General features: G+C 43.4%; 1 protein-coding gene and 2 long non-coding RNA genes across 9 annotated transcripts in view; 2 read left to right on the top strand and 1 right to left on the bottom strand.

The window, feature by feature from the left end:
* The window catches only part of FNIP1 (folliculin interacting protein 1), a 99,040-nt gene extending 97,463 nt beyond the window's left edge, over nucleotides 1–1,577 (top strand). For all 7 annotated transcript variants that reach the window (XR_013541884.1, XM_072990171.2, XM_072990170.2 and 4 more), the window contains one exon: nucleotides 680–1,577. Coding sequence is in view for 6 of the 7 variants with exons in the window: in XM_072990171.2 (XP_072846272.2) it covers nucleotides 680–758 (79 nt within the window). In the remaining variant the exon portion in view is untranslated. The remainder of the gene's footprint in view (nucleotides 1–679) is intronic.
* A 4-nt stretch (nucleotides 1,578–1,581) lies between these two features.
* The window catches only part of LOC144586832 (uncharacterized), a 58,451-nt gene continuing 43,274 nt past the window's right edge, over nucleotides 1,582–16,758 (bottom strand). The window contains exon 2 of the long non-coding RNA XR_013541886.1: nucleotides 1,582–1,786. This is a non-coding gene — a long non-coding RNA (uncharacterized LOC144586832). The remainder of the gene's footprint in view (nucleotides 1,787–16,758) is intronic.
* LOC144586831 (uncharacterized) lies at nucleotides 4,267–15,113 on the top strand. The gene is made up of 2 exons (XR_013541885.1): nucleotides 4,267–8,356; nucleotides 13,152–15,113. It is a non-coding gene; the product is annotated as an uncharacterized LOC144586831 (long non-coding RNA).

Genomic DNA, 16,758 nt, shown 5'->3' with positions numbered 1-16,758 from the left:
AACAGCAAAAACAACAGCTAGTTTGTTGGTAATTTGGCTGGAATATATCTGGAAAAGTGCATTTTCTCCTCACTTTTCAAGAAATGTACAAATATTAATACAGTCCTGTGGCATGATCATCCATCTGCACCATTCCTCATTCAGCAGGCCCCTAAAGCAGTATGTTAAGTGCATACCAAATTCAGAACAACAAAAAGTACACTCCAGGTAAAATTTCCTTCTTTGTTGGTTCAGTGTCTAGTTTTAAGTAGGCATGCTCAATTAAAGGGCCTTAACTGAAATCCATGAGGTTCTCTGGGGATTTTCTTGGTTGCTTTTGTTGAATTTGGTTCCCGAGACAGCTGGAAACAATTAAATATTTAGTAGTGGAGACCTGTCACCAGATGGGTCCAGGGGGCCATGTTTCTTGTGACAAACAACCCAGTCTTATGTGTGTATGAAATAAAAGAGTGCATTCTTTAATTGTAGGAATGTATATTGGCTACAACAGTAAAGTTGCAATGTTTAATGGCTCAAAGATTCTTCCTTTAGGGGAAAAAAAACCCAAACAGCTGCTGATGTTTTATTAATCTAACGGCAGGCACCTTGAAAAGATAAAATAGTCCACACTATAAATGAGTTTTGAGATGTTTGGGACTGTGAATGTAGATTGACAAATATCTGTGTGTCTTTCTTTCAGGATTGAATCCAGTGACCTCCCTTTGCTAGCAGCTGTAGCAAGTACCCACTCTCCATACGTTGCCCAGATTCTGCTCTAAAATACCAAAGGGCAAAGACAATAACTTTCTTTTTATAAAATAGAAGGCCAGGAAACAGACATGAATTGCTCTTGTCTGGCTGTTTCTTGCCCGTAGGCAAAGGAACTGAGCAGCTTGCTGGCATGACTGTGTGCCTCAGCAACTGAATGCATGAAGTGCAAGCAAAGGGACTTCAGTCTATCTTCCTTCATTGCCTGTTTTTAAAGAAAGAAATGAAAAACAAGACCAGAGACTCAGATCCTTGAAGAAGACACTAGAACTTGAAGGACTGTAAAATATCTTGGGCAATTTCTGCCAAAAGGGATGTAACTAAAAACTGTTGAATTACAAGATTACCAGGATGAAGATCTGTTTGTTCCACAACCTTTCTCAGTGCTTTTACTGTTTATACAAGAGAAATGGAACCAACTGGCTACTTGATAGCAATTAGAGATCATCTAAAATCCATAATGATAAACATACAGCTGTTTGTAACAGGATTGACCATTTCTGCAATAAAGGTTAGATGCTGAAGATCTCCCTTCCTCCCAGGGGGAAATGCAGTTTAAAGGCATGTAGGCATTTGGGAACATAGTCTACTAATAACACTTGGTTCAGAAATGTATTTGTAGGTACCTTCCCAGGGAGAAAAGGCTGAGATAAACAAACCAAGCCATGTGTCGAAATTCTTTTTAATTTGAATGTATAACTAACAACACTTTTGATGTTCTGGTGTTGATACTGTTGTGCAGTACTCAAGAAAACAGTATTTGGGCTAGAAAATAAGATATGATTTTATTTTCCATTTTTTATTTTTGCAATATATTGTTACTACTGGTTCTTCTTTGTGGCCTCTGTGATTCACACTGTGGGTAATCCGTGTATGCGCGGGGCCTTGTGGGAATATTCTAGAGCTTCTGTGGTAGCAAAGGAAAATACATTAGCATAGACCCCTCCCCCCTGGTATATGTACCTTGACATCAAGGCTCTCCCTTCAGTTTCTTTCAACTGCCATGTTGAGAGCCTCAATCATTGCTTCTGTGAGAAATCTGAAAACGAAAGAAGGAAGGTCATTGAATTTTATTTATTATTATTATCCTTATTATTTTCAAAAGATACACTCCGGCCTTAAGGCTGAAGTGTCCCACCCCCCAACTTTTCGTTAGTTTCTTTTCTGAACCAGTTCTCGGTTCATGGCCTTTTCAGTCCCATTTAAAAGCTGCGTAGCCTGTGATAACGAGATCCCACTCTCTGACGGCCATGCTAAACGCCTTTTTGCCTTGGTGAGGCCATCAAACTTTCTCTTCCCCTCACTGCAGAAACTTTAAACGTGGAGTTCTCTGCAGTCGCCTCTCTAGACTCAAGCTTTGGCTCTGGGAGCAATCTCTAAAGCCATGGATGAAGCTGTTTCCGAAGCGACAAAATAGTGCCCGTCAGCTACTCCATCTTGCTCTAATCATCAACAACTTACTCTGCCCTCGATATCGGTCACGCGAATGCACAAAGCCAAACATTTTACATTGAAACCCTCGACATCGAAAACAGCCTCTAAGAGAAAACCGTCCATGGATGCTTCCTAGGTACTGGAACCATCACCTCCTAAGTCTTTGAAACCGAAGCCTTCCACAACCATTTCCCTGACTCCACAACCACCGGAGTCTGGGAACCTCATCTGCATCGGTTCTCTTTCAGATGAGGAGGCACTTCCACCTCATCAACCTCACCATCACAGTCTCCCAAATGGGAACAGCATGTTGATCAACTCATGGCTTCCCCTGATAGCTCGCAACAATCCTTGGGCTCTCCGAATGAGTCTTCACAAATTGCCTTGCCAGACATCCATGGCGCTAAACGCAACTAGAAACTGTGCCTTACTCTGCCCCTCTACCACCTTGGCCTCCTGCACATCAACAAATGCACCAAGCCTATATGAGCGTCCACTTGCCTTCTCGCGCAGAAAGAGATCATGCTCAGCACCATCATCGGGATGCCATTTGCCCCAGAAGGTGCCTAATGGAGAAGCCCGCCAAACACTATCAGCCAGTTGCTTTTCCTAGTCCGCCAGCGTGCCCCTGCAGGATGTCTATGCTAGGGAGCCTTTTGTGTTGAAGCAATCTTATTACCATGATCACCCAGGACTACCTGGCACATCTTATCTGCTGGCACCTAAGAGACCCAACTAAGCCAATCAATACTCCTCGGTTCTGGGCACATTGCAGCACCGGCAAGTTGCTATTTTCCTCTCCGTTATGGGGACCGCAAGTGCTCATCCCACTCAGTGTCACCAGCATCTGTCTATTCCACCATAATACAGTGTGGTCCATCGACGCCTTTACCACCTCGGCAGCTGTCTCAACACTGACAGCACCCTCCATTTTGACACACCTCAATACCAACCCTTTCGATACTGACGATCCTCTATATTGAATGCTGTCCATGGATGCACCTTCCATGTCGGCAGCAGTCAAAGACCCTCGCTATCGACCCCTGTCCATGGACGAACCTTTGACGTCCATGCCGATCAAAGACCCTCACTATCAACCCCTGTTCATTGATGCACCTTTGATGTCCATACTGATCGACATCCCTCAATATCGACCACTGTCCACCAACAGTCCTTCAACATCAACAACTTGACGTCAACACCTATATTTTGAGGACCAGTCGCTCAGCATTGATATTGATCGACAGTTAATTGACTCGAGGCATGATGCTGACCCATCTGGTCATGGTTCCAGGCCTCAAACACCATCAGGACTTTTAACATCGCTGGTTTCTAACCTGGCAGACACAGACCATCTGTCACCAGGAGAGGATTTTCAAACCTATGCACAACTAATGATTCGTATGGCCAAATCCCTCGACCTACAAATCCGCAGACCCACTACTGGAGCAGCAGATCATCTTTATGATCTCATCTCACACCAGTCCATATTTCCATGCTCCTTTCTCTGCTGAGCACAGCTAGACATTCTTGGACCAAACACAGCATTTCATTCAGTCAAAATGCATAGACGACCTTTATCGAGTACATGACCCAGGCGTAGTCTTTTTACAGAAACAACCAGCTCCCAATTCCATATTTGTCAAAGCTTCACAATCTCACTCTCAACACAGACAAATACTAATACCACCTAATAAAGACAGCAGGCACATTGTCTCCATGGGCAGATGGCTATACTCTTCTGCCACCTTCATCATGAGAGTTGCTAACTATCAGGGAGCTAAGGGAGCCTACCAATGTTTTCTCTGGACAATATGTCTACCTTTATTTCAATAAGAGGGTCTTTCGATGGTGAAACAACAGATGCTATCCGCTAGACACACAGTTGATGCCGCTCTTAAATCAACGGCTACTTCTGTAGCGCTTCAATGTTTCTCTCAACCTAGAACCCCATGTCTAGCCAAGGACACGTGTGCATGCATTAAAGATCTCGCATTCGATGGAGTTGGTCTCTTCAATGCCGACACTGATAACATTATTTTTTTTCTTTTCTTGAGAATGTTCAGAAAAGGAGGACAGCCGCCAGGCATTCAGGAGTCTACCCTACATACCAGCAGCGCAATCAGTGACACAGCCCTTACACCTCGTATCAGAAATTTCAACAAGAACCTCAAAGACAAACATCTTATGTGCCTTACTACAAACAACAACGTTACCAAGCCAAACCTTGCCAACAAACCACAACTATGCGCAATGACCTTAAGCCTAAGCATCATGTTTGACATCCAACCAGCCGAGATCCCAATACCACCTCCCACCTCTCCTTCTGCCCTTTAGAAGCACTTATCTACATTAAAAGACATCACTACAGATGCCTGGGTGCTCTCCATCATAAGAAACGGGTACCACATCAAATTCCACCAGCTTCCCCCACCATCACACCTCCGTTGCAAACTCTACAAGAAGAAATACAGTCGTTACCACTCAAAGGTGCCATAGAACCAATACCACTATGACATGCAGTCATAGGTTTCTCTCTCTCGCTATTTCACCATCCCCCAAAAAGATGGAGGCCTTCACCCCATCCTCATAGAGCTAAATCAGTACATCACTACCATCAAGATCTGCATGGTTACCCTCAAGTCTGTCCTCCTTTTACTCCACAGAAAAGACTGGTTCACAGTCACAGACCTAAGACACACCTATTTTTCATGTCTCCATTCATCCTTCTCATGGGCCCTACCTATGCTTCCAACTCGAACTTGGGCCTACCATTTCAAAGGACTTCCATTCAGACTCACAACAGCTCCCCAAGTATTCACCAAATGCATGGCCCCTGTGGCAGCTTACCTCACACTTCACAAAATTCACATCTCCCCATACATCGATGACTGGCTGCTCATAGCATGCTCCCATCACAAAGCACAAGACATTCACTTCAGTTTGTCTCTTCTCCAGGATCTTGGCCTTGCAGTAAATCTACACAAATCCAAGTTAAAACCCACAAGGCTGGTTCATTATATAGGAGCAATTATAGACTCCAAACATCCTTGCGCGTTTCTTCCAACAGACACCTCAATCTAATCTCCTTACTACGTTCCTGCACTCGGCATGCACTTGTATCTGCTTTAACCACCCGATGTCTTTTAAGCACTGTGGTGTCCATGACTGTTGTGGTTCAGCATGTTCGCCTCAAAATAAGATAACTCCAGGCATGGTTCCTAGCCTTGTTCAACCCATTGACACACTCACCACATACATTGCTGCAAGTCACTCCAGAACTCGCCTCCCAGCTTACATGGTAGCACTCCACTCAGAACCTGACGGTGGGACGGCCCTTTCAACAACCCTGCCCACAAATCCAAGTTACTACAGATGCCAGCCTTACCGGTTGGGGTGCCCATTGCTGATCTCTGCAAATCTATGCCCGGTGGTCACAAAGAGAGAAACTGCTCCATATCAACAAGCTAGAACTCTTACTGCTAAAAGTAATAAAAGCTTGCAAAGCTTTCAAAAAACATCTTGTCAGCAAAATGGCTCAGATAGCCACAGACAATGCCACCATGATATATTATATTCTCAAACAACGGGACACTCACTCCTCAAGTCTTTTATACCTTGTTGTCAACCTGTGGGAATGGTGCCTCTCTCATCACATTTGTCTCATGGCAATACATATAGCCAGTCAAGACAACAATCTGGCCGATTTCCTAACTCGAAAAGAATCGCAAGCCCATGAATGGGAGCTAGATCAATCTGTTTTTCTCTCCTTGTGCAAATGATGGGGCAAACCCACCATCGACCTCTTTGACTCCCAGATAAACTGGAAATACTGTTACTGCTCCCACGCAGGAGTAGGCAAGAACTCCCATGGAGATGCATTCATCGGCCATTGGCCCAAGTCACTCATTTACCTGTTTCCGCTGTTCCAGCTTCTCCACAAAGTTGTAGTCCGGCTTCAGCAGGACAGGTCCAATGTTATCCTGATAGCTCCATGATAGCTGCGACAGCCATGGTTCCCAATTCTCCATCAGCTGTCATCTGACATTTATCACCTGCCCCATCTACCTCACCTGCTCATACACAACAAAAATCAAATTCTCCACAGATCTCCCTGCTCTTTATCTTGCAGTGTGGAGAATTTGGCCTCACTGATGTATGTCATTCATCATGCAAAGAAACCTTCATCTAGGAAGGCCTATATGTATAAATAGAAAAACTTTCAAGCTTTTACTGCAGGGGTCACGGACCGCATGGAGAAAATTTGGAAAAAACACAACCTACAAACAGTATTCAAGACCACCACAAAAATACAACAAATGTTACGGTCAGCAAAGGAAAGAAGGGACCCCCTCACCACCACAGGAGTATACTTAATACCTTGCAGTTGTGGCCAGGTATATATTGGAACCACAAAACGAAGCATCCACACCGGAATCAAAGAACATGAGAGACACTGCAGACTAAAACAACTAGAAAAATCTGCAGTAGCTGAACATGCCCTGAAACAAACTGGACATGAAATTCTATTTCAAAATACTGAAATACTGGACAACACCAGCAATCATTACGTCAGACTGCACAGGGAAGCCATTGAAATCCACAAGCACAAGCACAGTTTCAACAAAAAAGAGGAAAGTATGAAGCTCAACGAAACTTGGCTCCCAGCTATCAAACATACTACATGCAAAAGGTCAACAAACTCTACCCACCCACAAGGACAGGGGATCACTACACACAAAAGACCAGCTAATGACACCCATCAACCACAGGAACAGATAATCTCTTCCCCTTAGCACAACAATACACACTAATCACCCATCTACAGGAAAAGACAAAAGCCTATCTCACAGCCATAAATACTGCACTCCCAAGCCAACTACACGAGAGTACAGGTTGCTTTCCTCTGAAGATGCCAGCCACAGAGACTGGCGAAACGTCAGGAAGAACAACCTTCAGAACACAGCCAAAGAGCCCGAAAAATCCAGAACAACCATTAGATCCCGGCCGTGAAAGCCTTCGCGAATATATTTTACTGCAGTATCATCTTTCTCCTCAACCAGCTCCTCTCTTACCACTGTCTTATGTTTTTTATTGCAGTTAAAAACTAAGGGTCTTTGTCTCTTGTCCCTCAAGGTCTACTTTTCTGCAATTGCGGCTTATCAACCACCAACCTCTCAGGCAGCTAACGTTTTCAGACACCCTACTCTGAAACATTTCCTCAAGGGACTATCATACCTGTACCACAGATGTCCACCTTCCACCACCTCAGTGGTCACTGACACTGGTCCTTCAACAACTCACAAGGGTCTCGTTTGAGCCCCTGGGTCAACTAACCTCAGGTTACTTACCTCCAAAACTATATTTCTTGCGGCCATCATGTCAGCTCTACGTCCTAGTGAATTTGCGGCCTTAACGTCTGACTACCCTTATCTCCAGTTTTACCCAGATAAGGTTAAACTTCTTGTAAATATTTCTTTTCTACCCAAGGTTGTCTCCCAGTTCCAGCTATCCCAACCTTTGGTTCTTCTATTTTCCATCTCCTCCTACTCATCAACAAACGATCCTTCATGCTCTAGATGTAAGACAGGCTTTGGCTTTTGCATAGTCCGCACTCAATCCTTCAGATGCTCAGCTAGACTTTTTGTCAGCTACCAACTTCCGGCCAATGGTCTTCAAGTTACCTCACAGAGAATATCTAACTCGGTTGCGTCTACCATCCAGCCTGCTTATCAGCTTGCTTGAGTTCCAGCACCACAGAGTATCCGTCCTCATTCTAGGGCGTTGGCGACATCTACAGCGTTTCTTCGGAGCGTCCCCGTACCAGACATCTGCGCCTCTGCCACATAGTCACAGCCGTCCACGTTTATCAGTCACTACACATTGGATGTTCGGCAGTAATCTGATGCTGCTTTTGGGCATGCTGTGTTATCATCTACCTTGGCGTGAAACCCTCCTCCGGGTACAGAGCTTTTTATTCACCCATAGTGTGATTCACAGAGGCTGCAAAGAAGAACGACAGGTTACCTACCTGTAATTGTAGTTCTTCGAGTGGACCTCTGTGATTCACACATCCCAACCCAGCCTCCCCACTGTCACGCCCTTTTCTTTACGCGGTGGTTGACCTAATTGAAGAGAGAATCTTGGCAAAAGGGTACATATACCGGGGGGAGGGGTCTATATTGCGAGGCCGGCTCGAAGAAGTGTGTGCTGAAAAATAAATGACTCCCAAAGACAGAAGACTTCGCTTTGTTTAGCTCTTTCAGTTTGCTGGGGAGAGACTGTTCTTTCTGTTAGCTGGGGAGAAAACTGAACTGCCTCACAGCTTCTCTCTGCAGTGTTCTTCTATTTTCTCTTTCGGTTTCTCCCTCAGCTTTATCAGCTCAGCTCTCTCCAGCCACTGTCAGAGTGATTTATTGCCTATAAGAACGCCTACTTTCAGCAGTTTCAGCCTATCAAACAGCTTATACAGCAAAACCTATCCTATTACAATGCAATAGGAAATGAGGAAATATGCTTCTTCCTGTTGCCTATAGATATATGGAGAGTACATAGACTTATAGATATAGCTACATACAGTAATAAACTCTCTTTTCTGCTGCTGCAGAACCATTTCCCAACATTCCCTCCGTTGTTTATTTAAGCAAAGGATTATAGTCATCTAGCCTGATACAATCGCTTAGGGCTAAGAGAATCTGATGGGATGGTTCAACGACAGTAGGATAGCAGTGTAGATACAAGAGCAGGCAAACATTGAATAACGCAACATTAAATAACTAAAATTACAATTATAATAATGATATACATAACAAGGGTACGCAACCAGGTCCACTAACATGACATCTAAAGCTTGGCGATTCTGCAACGCAACTGAACATAGTTTGCTGAGCTCTGAATTTAGAAGCTTTAAAGCACGATGGTTTCATTAAACATGGCTTCAGTGAAATTAGATAACTTTAGTAAACTGCGATAATTCCAGGTAGCGCCACTTCAGAATTTCAGACACCTTACTTATCTCTTTAAAATAATAATTGTCCTGCCATGGTCCTAAAGAAATACTCTGACCGCAGGAAAAGATCAATAATAACACTAAGCACATTATGAGTCCACAATTTCCTTTGGAAGCGCAGTGCGCCATGGTCGAACACATCGTGCAGGAATCCACACAGCTCCTTTGTCCAAAGCAATCGCCGCATATCCACGTCCCCAGGTGATCAGCTCGGCCGGGCCCTTCCAGGTAGGGTCCGGTGGCTGACGATATGACACCAAGGGTCGCGGCAGCTGCTCCTGGGACCTAAAATGAAGCTCAACAGGAGTGTGGTTCCTATTGTGAGGAAACAGCAAAAAGTTTAATGTGTACAATACATGAGCAACAGCTATAGGGATGTCAACTACAGGAACATTCTTCCCAGAGGTCTGTTTCTGAAGAAGGGATTTAAAGGTTAAATGAGCACGCTCTACAATTGCTTGACCTGTAGAGTTGAAAGGAATCCCATGTTTAAGCCTAATTCCCCATTGTTTACAAAATTGAGAAAAGGCATCTGAAACATAAGCCTGCCCATTGTCAGTTTTGATCAAGTCTGGTCGGCCCATGACAGCAAATGTGCGAACACAATGCTGGATGACGTGTCTAGTAGTTTCTCCTTTCATTGGTGTCGCCCAAATAAAACCTGAATAAGTGTCAACAGTGAGATGAAGCTTAGAGAACGGGGACAACAATGGAGTATGAGTTACGTCCATTTGCCAAATCTCATTAGAATGTTCTCCACGGGGGTTAACAGCATCAAAAGGCAGATTCAAAGGAGAGGTAGTACAGAATGAACAGGCTGAGACAATGTCCCGAGCTTGAGCCATGGGAATATTAAACTGTTTATGAAGAGTCTTAGCAGATTGATGAAACATCCCATGCGAAGAAATAGGATCATCAAAAAGGTGAAAGGTCTCAGGGATGTCATGTAAAAATGAATCCGCCACCGCATTTCCCTGGACAAGGAACCCAGGCAAATTAGAATGGGAGCGAATGTGAAAAACAAAACACTGATTGATGCGTGACTGAAGCAGAGACTGCAAAGTGGAAAACAAGCCATACAGTTCCTTGTCCATCGAGGGAGCAAGATAGGAGAAAGGCAAATGTAACAGTAGTCGAAATACGTACTGAGTGTCCACAATTAGGTTAAAGTCCTGGTGAGCAAATATTTGAAAGGCAAGAATAACAGCAGCAAGTTCCGACCGTTGAGCAGAAGTATGAGAAGATGTAAATTGAGGAACCCAGTTACCACTTTCGTCCTGCCAGGTGACAACGCCCTTGCTTGGTGAGCCATCCGTGAACACGGTAGTCGCTGTAGGCAATGGATGATCTGCAAAGCAAGTGGTTAAAGTATAGGGAACAAGAGACAGCAAAGTTATACGTTTGTCCTTTGGAGGATTAGGAATGATTTTGCTGAGAAAGTCGGCGTATGCAATTTGAAAATCAACTGAATTTTGTAGAAGACGTTCAGCATCCCCTTGCCTGAAAGAAAAATAAACACAGTCAATATCAGAACCAATCAACTGAACACAACGAGAACGGGCCTTAGAAAACAGGTCTGCCACAGCTGTGACAAATGGATAGAGTTTGCGAGAAGGTGTGTGAGGAAGATGCAACCATTCAATTATGGCAATCCTTTCAGACGTGACAGGAGCATACAGGATGGCTGTAGGGAGTGAAGGAGTAGATAAAATAGCACATGAAAGATGAGAAGAGTTTGGAAGTAGTCGATCAACGGCTTGAAGTTTAAGGCGGTGAGAAACAAATTGAAACGCTTGCTTCATTGGCTCCGTGATAGGAAGGACATCCGCCGGCGATGTGTGACCAGAGAGAGCGTCGAATAATGGAGAAAGTTCTTTCGTGGTGAGAGCCAGGAAAGGTCTAGCCCAATTAATATTTCCTAGTAGGCTTTGTAATTGTACTAAGGTCAGAGTAGATGGAATCTTCAGTTGAGGAAGCTTTGGTATAGATGCTTGTTGTGCTGCAGCATACATAGCTGCCTTATGAGAAATAGACCCCACATTTTGACAGACTCTTAACATATCCTGAATAGTGGTTTCTGGGTTGCTATAAATGGGAGTCAGTGCCTTTCTGCAGTCATCATTAGCATTTTCAAAGGCCAGCTGTTTTTGAAGCATAGAACGTGCCTTATGGTTATCAATTTGCCTTTCTATTGCTGTAATCAGGTGACTAACAAAGTCAGAGAATGATTCTGTAGGGCCTTGTCGAATGGTTGTAAATCCAGGTGATGGCCCCTCAGTAGACACTGGCAACTTGGCCCATGCTTTTTTCATAATTTTGGCAAGCTGTTCAATGGCAAGGTCTGAAAGGCCAAGTTGTTGGGCTGTTGTTTGAAACTGCCCATCACCAATAAGTTGATCCCTGGTAACCCTGTTTATGACTGCTTGGTTTGACTGGGCATTTTGTTCAGCTTGCTCCGTTGCCAAGTGTCGCATTTCATCCAAAATTAACAGCGACTGAGCTGGAGGCAATAATGAACGAGCAACCAGTTTCCAATCATTAGGTGTCAGCTTCTGTTCTGACAAATTTTCCAGTAAGGCTTTGGTGTAGGGTGCATGAGGGCCATATTCTTTAACAGCCTGCAACAAGTCCTTGATCAGTTTCATTGGGATGGGTTCATATCGGTCCGGGACCGCGGCTGCACCAGGGATCGCAGCATTCCCGCCCGCAGCAGGAATTGCAGCGACAGCAGGGGTCCCCCGGATGATGGGAAATGCAGAAATCATTGGGTGTGCTGTATCCCCAGAGTCAATTAGCGCAGCGGACAGAGAAGCTGCAATCGGGGTTACCACAGGGGTTGTTCTTAAAGGTGCATTGTGGTCATTTTGTAGAAATAGGTCAGGAGTGCTAAAGTCATCATTGTCCAGTCTATCAGGAGGCTTCTTCCTACTGTGGTAGGAATCATACTGAGAAGGCAATGGAGGTGCAGATGGCAATAGGGATGCACTAGGTGCTGGAGGTAGGATCTGTGGCAAAGGAGGGTACATGGACATGGCCCCACATTCCATTTGTTGATTGAAAAGGATGTTCCTTGGGGAAAGATACTTAAGAGAAGCCCTCACTTTGCACCAACTAAAAAGAATGCGTGAAGTAATTTTTGGGTCATTTTGAAATGTGCTCCCAATCTTCATCCATTGTTCTAAGTCAAGGGTGCCACTCTCAGGGACCCATGGACAACATGAATATATGGCCAAAACTAAGTCTTCTAGCTCTTTCTTTGTGGCTGGGTGGCCATGGCTTGTAATTAGAAAGAACAGTTCATCTACGAAAGCCTTTTGGTCTTGGGATAATCCTGAGCCCATTGTATGTATCTGAATTTGACCAACCTACTCACCCTTTGGGATCCTTTAAAAGGATGATTAGCGCGCTGAGCTCGTGCAGAGCGAGGTGGTAGGGCAGAACACAAGTACTGTCGTTCTGTGGTCGTAACTGAAGATTGATGGCCCTTTTCTTATGTTCGATCACACGGGAGCACCACTTATTGCGAGGCCGGCTCGAAGAAGTGTGTGCTGAAAAATAAATGACTCCCAAAGACAGAAGACTTCGCTTTGTTTAGCTCTTTCAGTTTGCTGGGGAGAGACTGTTCTTTCTGTTAGCTGGGGAGAAAACTGAACTGCCTCACAGCTTCTCTCTGCAGTGTTCTTCTATTTTCTCTTTCGGTTTCTCCCTCAGCTTTATCAGCTCAGCTCTCTCCAGCCACTGTCAGAGTGATTTATTGCCTATAAGAACGCCTACTTTCAGCAGTTTCAGCCTATCAAACAGCTTATACAGCAAAACCTATCCTATTACAATGCAATAGGAAATGAGGAAATATGCTTCTTCCTGTTGCCTATAGATATATGGAGAGTACATAGACTTATAGATATAGCTACATACAGTAATAAACTCTCTTTTCTGCTGCTGCAGAACCATTTCCCAACAGGTCTATGCTAATGTATTTTCCTTTGCTACTGCAGAAGCTCTAGAATATTCCTATGAGGCTCCGTACATGTACAGATTATCCATAGTGTGAATCACAGAGGGCCACTCAAAGAATTACAATTATAGGTAGGTAACCTGTCAGTTTCTTTCTTTCTTCAACCCCCTAAGAATTTCTTCATCTTGATCTTTCCCTATTTGGGATGAAGTAAGAAAAATTTAATTTCCTTAAATACCTTTAAAATTCAAGACTTCAAGTACGTACTTAACTGAAAAGAAAATCCTATAAATATCAGCAGGATGCCAACATTTTACAATGAAGTTAGCTGACAGCATAGTCTTCTGTGTATTTAGAAGTCCCAATGAATTCAGCGGGACTGAATTCCAGATAAGAGCTAAATCCAACATCACTCTTACATGAGGCCACTGAAATGAGTAGGACTTGTTATCCACAGCTAATTTCAGTCCTGTTTATTTCAATCAGTGTACTCTTAACTTAAGTAAAGCAAGTGTTAACTTTTGTCCGAAGTTTGTATAGGATTGAAGCCCTAAATACAAAGAGAGAAGCTGTAATTGTAAATCATTATGCCTTTCTTTTATGACCCAGTATTTATATTTTTGTCCCTGATTAAATGATAAAGCTACAGTGGGGTCTCTACTTAAGAACGTCTCTACTTAAGAACAATCCAACTTAAGAACAGCTCCATTTGCTAAATTTTGCTTCTACTTGAGAACAGAAATCCAAGATAAGAACAGGAAAAAAACCTTTCCTGCTCTTTTTTTAACCTTAGGTCATCTTAGGTTAAAAAAAATTCTCCCCCTAGTGGTAGAGTACGTATTAACCAGCTTTGCATTAGTTCCTATGGGAACTAATGCTTCAATGTACGAATGCACCTCTACATAACAAAAAAACAGCCAGAACGGGTTAATTGGTTTTCAGTCCATTCCTATGGGAAATCTTGCTTCAACTTAAGAACGTTTCAACTTAAGAACACCATTCCAAAACGGATTAAGTTCTTAAGTAGAGGTTCCACTGTAGTTTCTATGGACGGAAAAGAGCAGATACGGATTAAATGGTTTTCAATGCATTCCTATGGGAAATGCAGATTCAACATAAGAACTTTTCAACTTGAGAACCACCTTCCAATACGGATTAAGTTCTTAAGTAGAGACCCCACTGTATCTGACGAGGACCCATCAGTGAATAAGAAATATTTACAGTAGATCAATAGATGATGTTCTAAACTGGTTTACTACCTCAGATTAATTAACAGAACACTGCATTAAAAGTGTTTTCTAATTTTCCCTAGCATCTTGTCAGGCCTTGTTAAACACATGTATTTTATTAAATACATTAAGAGGGTTTTTTTCTGGATTTAATACGTCATCATTACACCATAAAAATCAAATATGTGTATTTCCTTAATTTACTAAAATAACATATACCATGCTGGATATTTCTCAGGGCTCACATAAACATTTTACTTTTCCAAGAGATGGCAGTGCCCTTGATAATTCTTATGCTGTTTTCTGGGGTTGGCCTAGCTAGAGATGTCTTTCTACCACTACGCCTGTATTTACAAGCCCTATTCTGGTGTTCAGAAAAATGCTCCCTGTGTGAGCAGGGAAAAGGTTCTAGCCTCACTTCTCTACCTGTTACTGTGTCTTTGTCGGGGAAAGGACTTCTCTGGGGGTGGGGGTGGGGATCAAGCCCCAGTCACACACGGAATCTCTTGACCTAACTGGAGACTAAAAAATTAGGGTGCCCCATCACGTGGAAGATTCACTACACGTAGCAGTCCTCCTTCTCTTCTGACGGCTCTCCTTTGCATTGAGACGGTGACAGGCAAGAGGGTTCTGACATCCCTGATAACAGCCTTTGTATTTGAGGGTTTTTAAGAAAGTTATCCTTTAACATTTCCATAGGTAGTCAGTTTTTTCTTTTTCTGCATTAGCGCTCACACAGCTTGTAAAAATGAAAAAGAGAACATCCTATTCCATCTTCTGAAGCTGTGCTCTGTCATTTTAGAGCATTTTCTTTATGAGTTTCTTTCTCCCCCCCCCCTTTGGAGAATATCTACTTCACTGTTCACCCCTTCTAGTACTGGAGCTCCTTGTCTTCCTTTTGGCTTTTGTTTACCAGGCAGGCATACTTTTCCACAACACTATCAGCGCTAATTTCCTCACCTCATCCCACCCCATTTCCAGTAGCAAGGCCTCCCTCCATTATACACTTGGAACATCTTTTGGGCTATCATTGCAGGACTGAGGATACCATTGATCGCATCCCTGCAGCAGGATCAGAGCCGTTTCCGCAACTGCACTTCTGTCTGTCTGCTTACTTAACATACCGTATTTTTCGCTCCATAAGACCCATTCCATAAGATGCACCAATTTTTTAGGAGAAGAAAACAGGAAAATATAATCTGTTTTCTTCGCTCCATAAGACGCACAGACTTTCCACCCCCGTTTTGTGGGAAAAAAGTGTGTCTTATGGTGCGAAAAATACGGTATTCTCTCTTCCTGGATTTTTCCTAGAAAGTCAGTCTTGTTCAGTAACAGTTATGTTGCTAAACTTGTTGCAGATCAGACTGTTGCTTGAACAAGTATGTGTGAAAATAGTGGCCTTGGAGAACCTCTGGCAGATAAAATTTGGCACTTCAGATAAAATTTGCCAACAGATGAACTTGGTCTTGTCCTTAAATGAGGGTAAATGGTTTGTTGCAGTGAAAGGTAATTTGATTCAGGGATGCTGCAGACCACCTTGATCAAGCGTTCTATATGTGCAGGAGACTTTTACAGCCTTTGCTATCACCACCATATGGCTAGATAACACATTTTTAATTGAACCAAGATATTAATTCAAACAGTGTAGAGGCCTCTCTGTAAACAAAAGTTGATACTGATTACCAAATAACCAATCTAAGGCACGTACTTAGTATTTTTTAACATTTATATACCTTGTTAATTCTTGCAAGTTTTTAATTTTCTCTCTCAAAAAAACAACTGTATCTAGGAAATATTAATCTCTCTGGACACTCTGTGTAGATCAGTGGTTCCCAACCTTGGGTCGCCCAGCTGTTCTTGGACTGCAACTCCCAGAAATCTTGGCCAGCACAGCTGGTGGTCAAGGCTTCTAGGATCTGCAGTCCAAGAACAACTGGGTGACCCAAGGTTGGGAACCACTGGTGTAGAGAAGTGCACTTGCAGAAGGCTTAAACAAAATGAACCAATTCCTTAGGTTATGTATTCTCGAAGGCTTTCACGGCCGGGATTTGATGGTTGTTGTAGGTGTTTCGGGCTGTTTGGCCATGTTCTGGAGGTTTTTCTCTTCCTAACGTTTCGCCAGTCTCTGTGGTCGGCAACTTCAGAGGACACCAGAACACAGACAGAGTTCTGACTCTTGTCCTCTGGAGATGCTGGCCACACAGACTGGTGAAACATTAGAAAGAAGAAACCTACAACAATCATCCTCAGATTATGGTTGCTGTGCTGAAAACAACTGGCTACTGAGGGGGATGCAATTTAAGTCTCACGGGAGGTTTCAGGATCGCAGCTTGAGCCCAGCTCCAGTGAGTTTACTGCATTTGTTTTAAAAAGAAAAACACAAA

Source organism: Pogona vitticeps, chromosome 2 (assembly GCF_051106095.1).
Source record: "Pogona vitticeps strain Pit_001003342236 chromosome 2, PviZW2.1, whole genome shotgun sequence".
Classification (NCBI taxonomy): Eukaryota; Metazoa; Chordata; class Lepidosauria; order Squamata; family Agamidae; genus Pogona; species Pogona vitticeps.
Note: the sequence above shows the minus strand (reverse complement) of the source record. Positions and strands in the feature narration are given on the sequence as shown.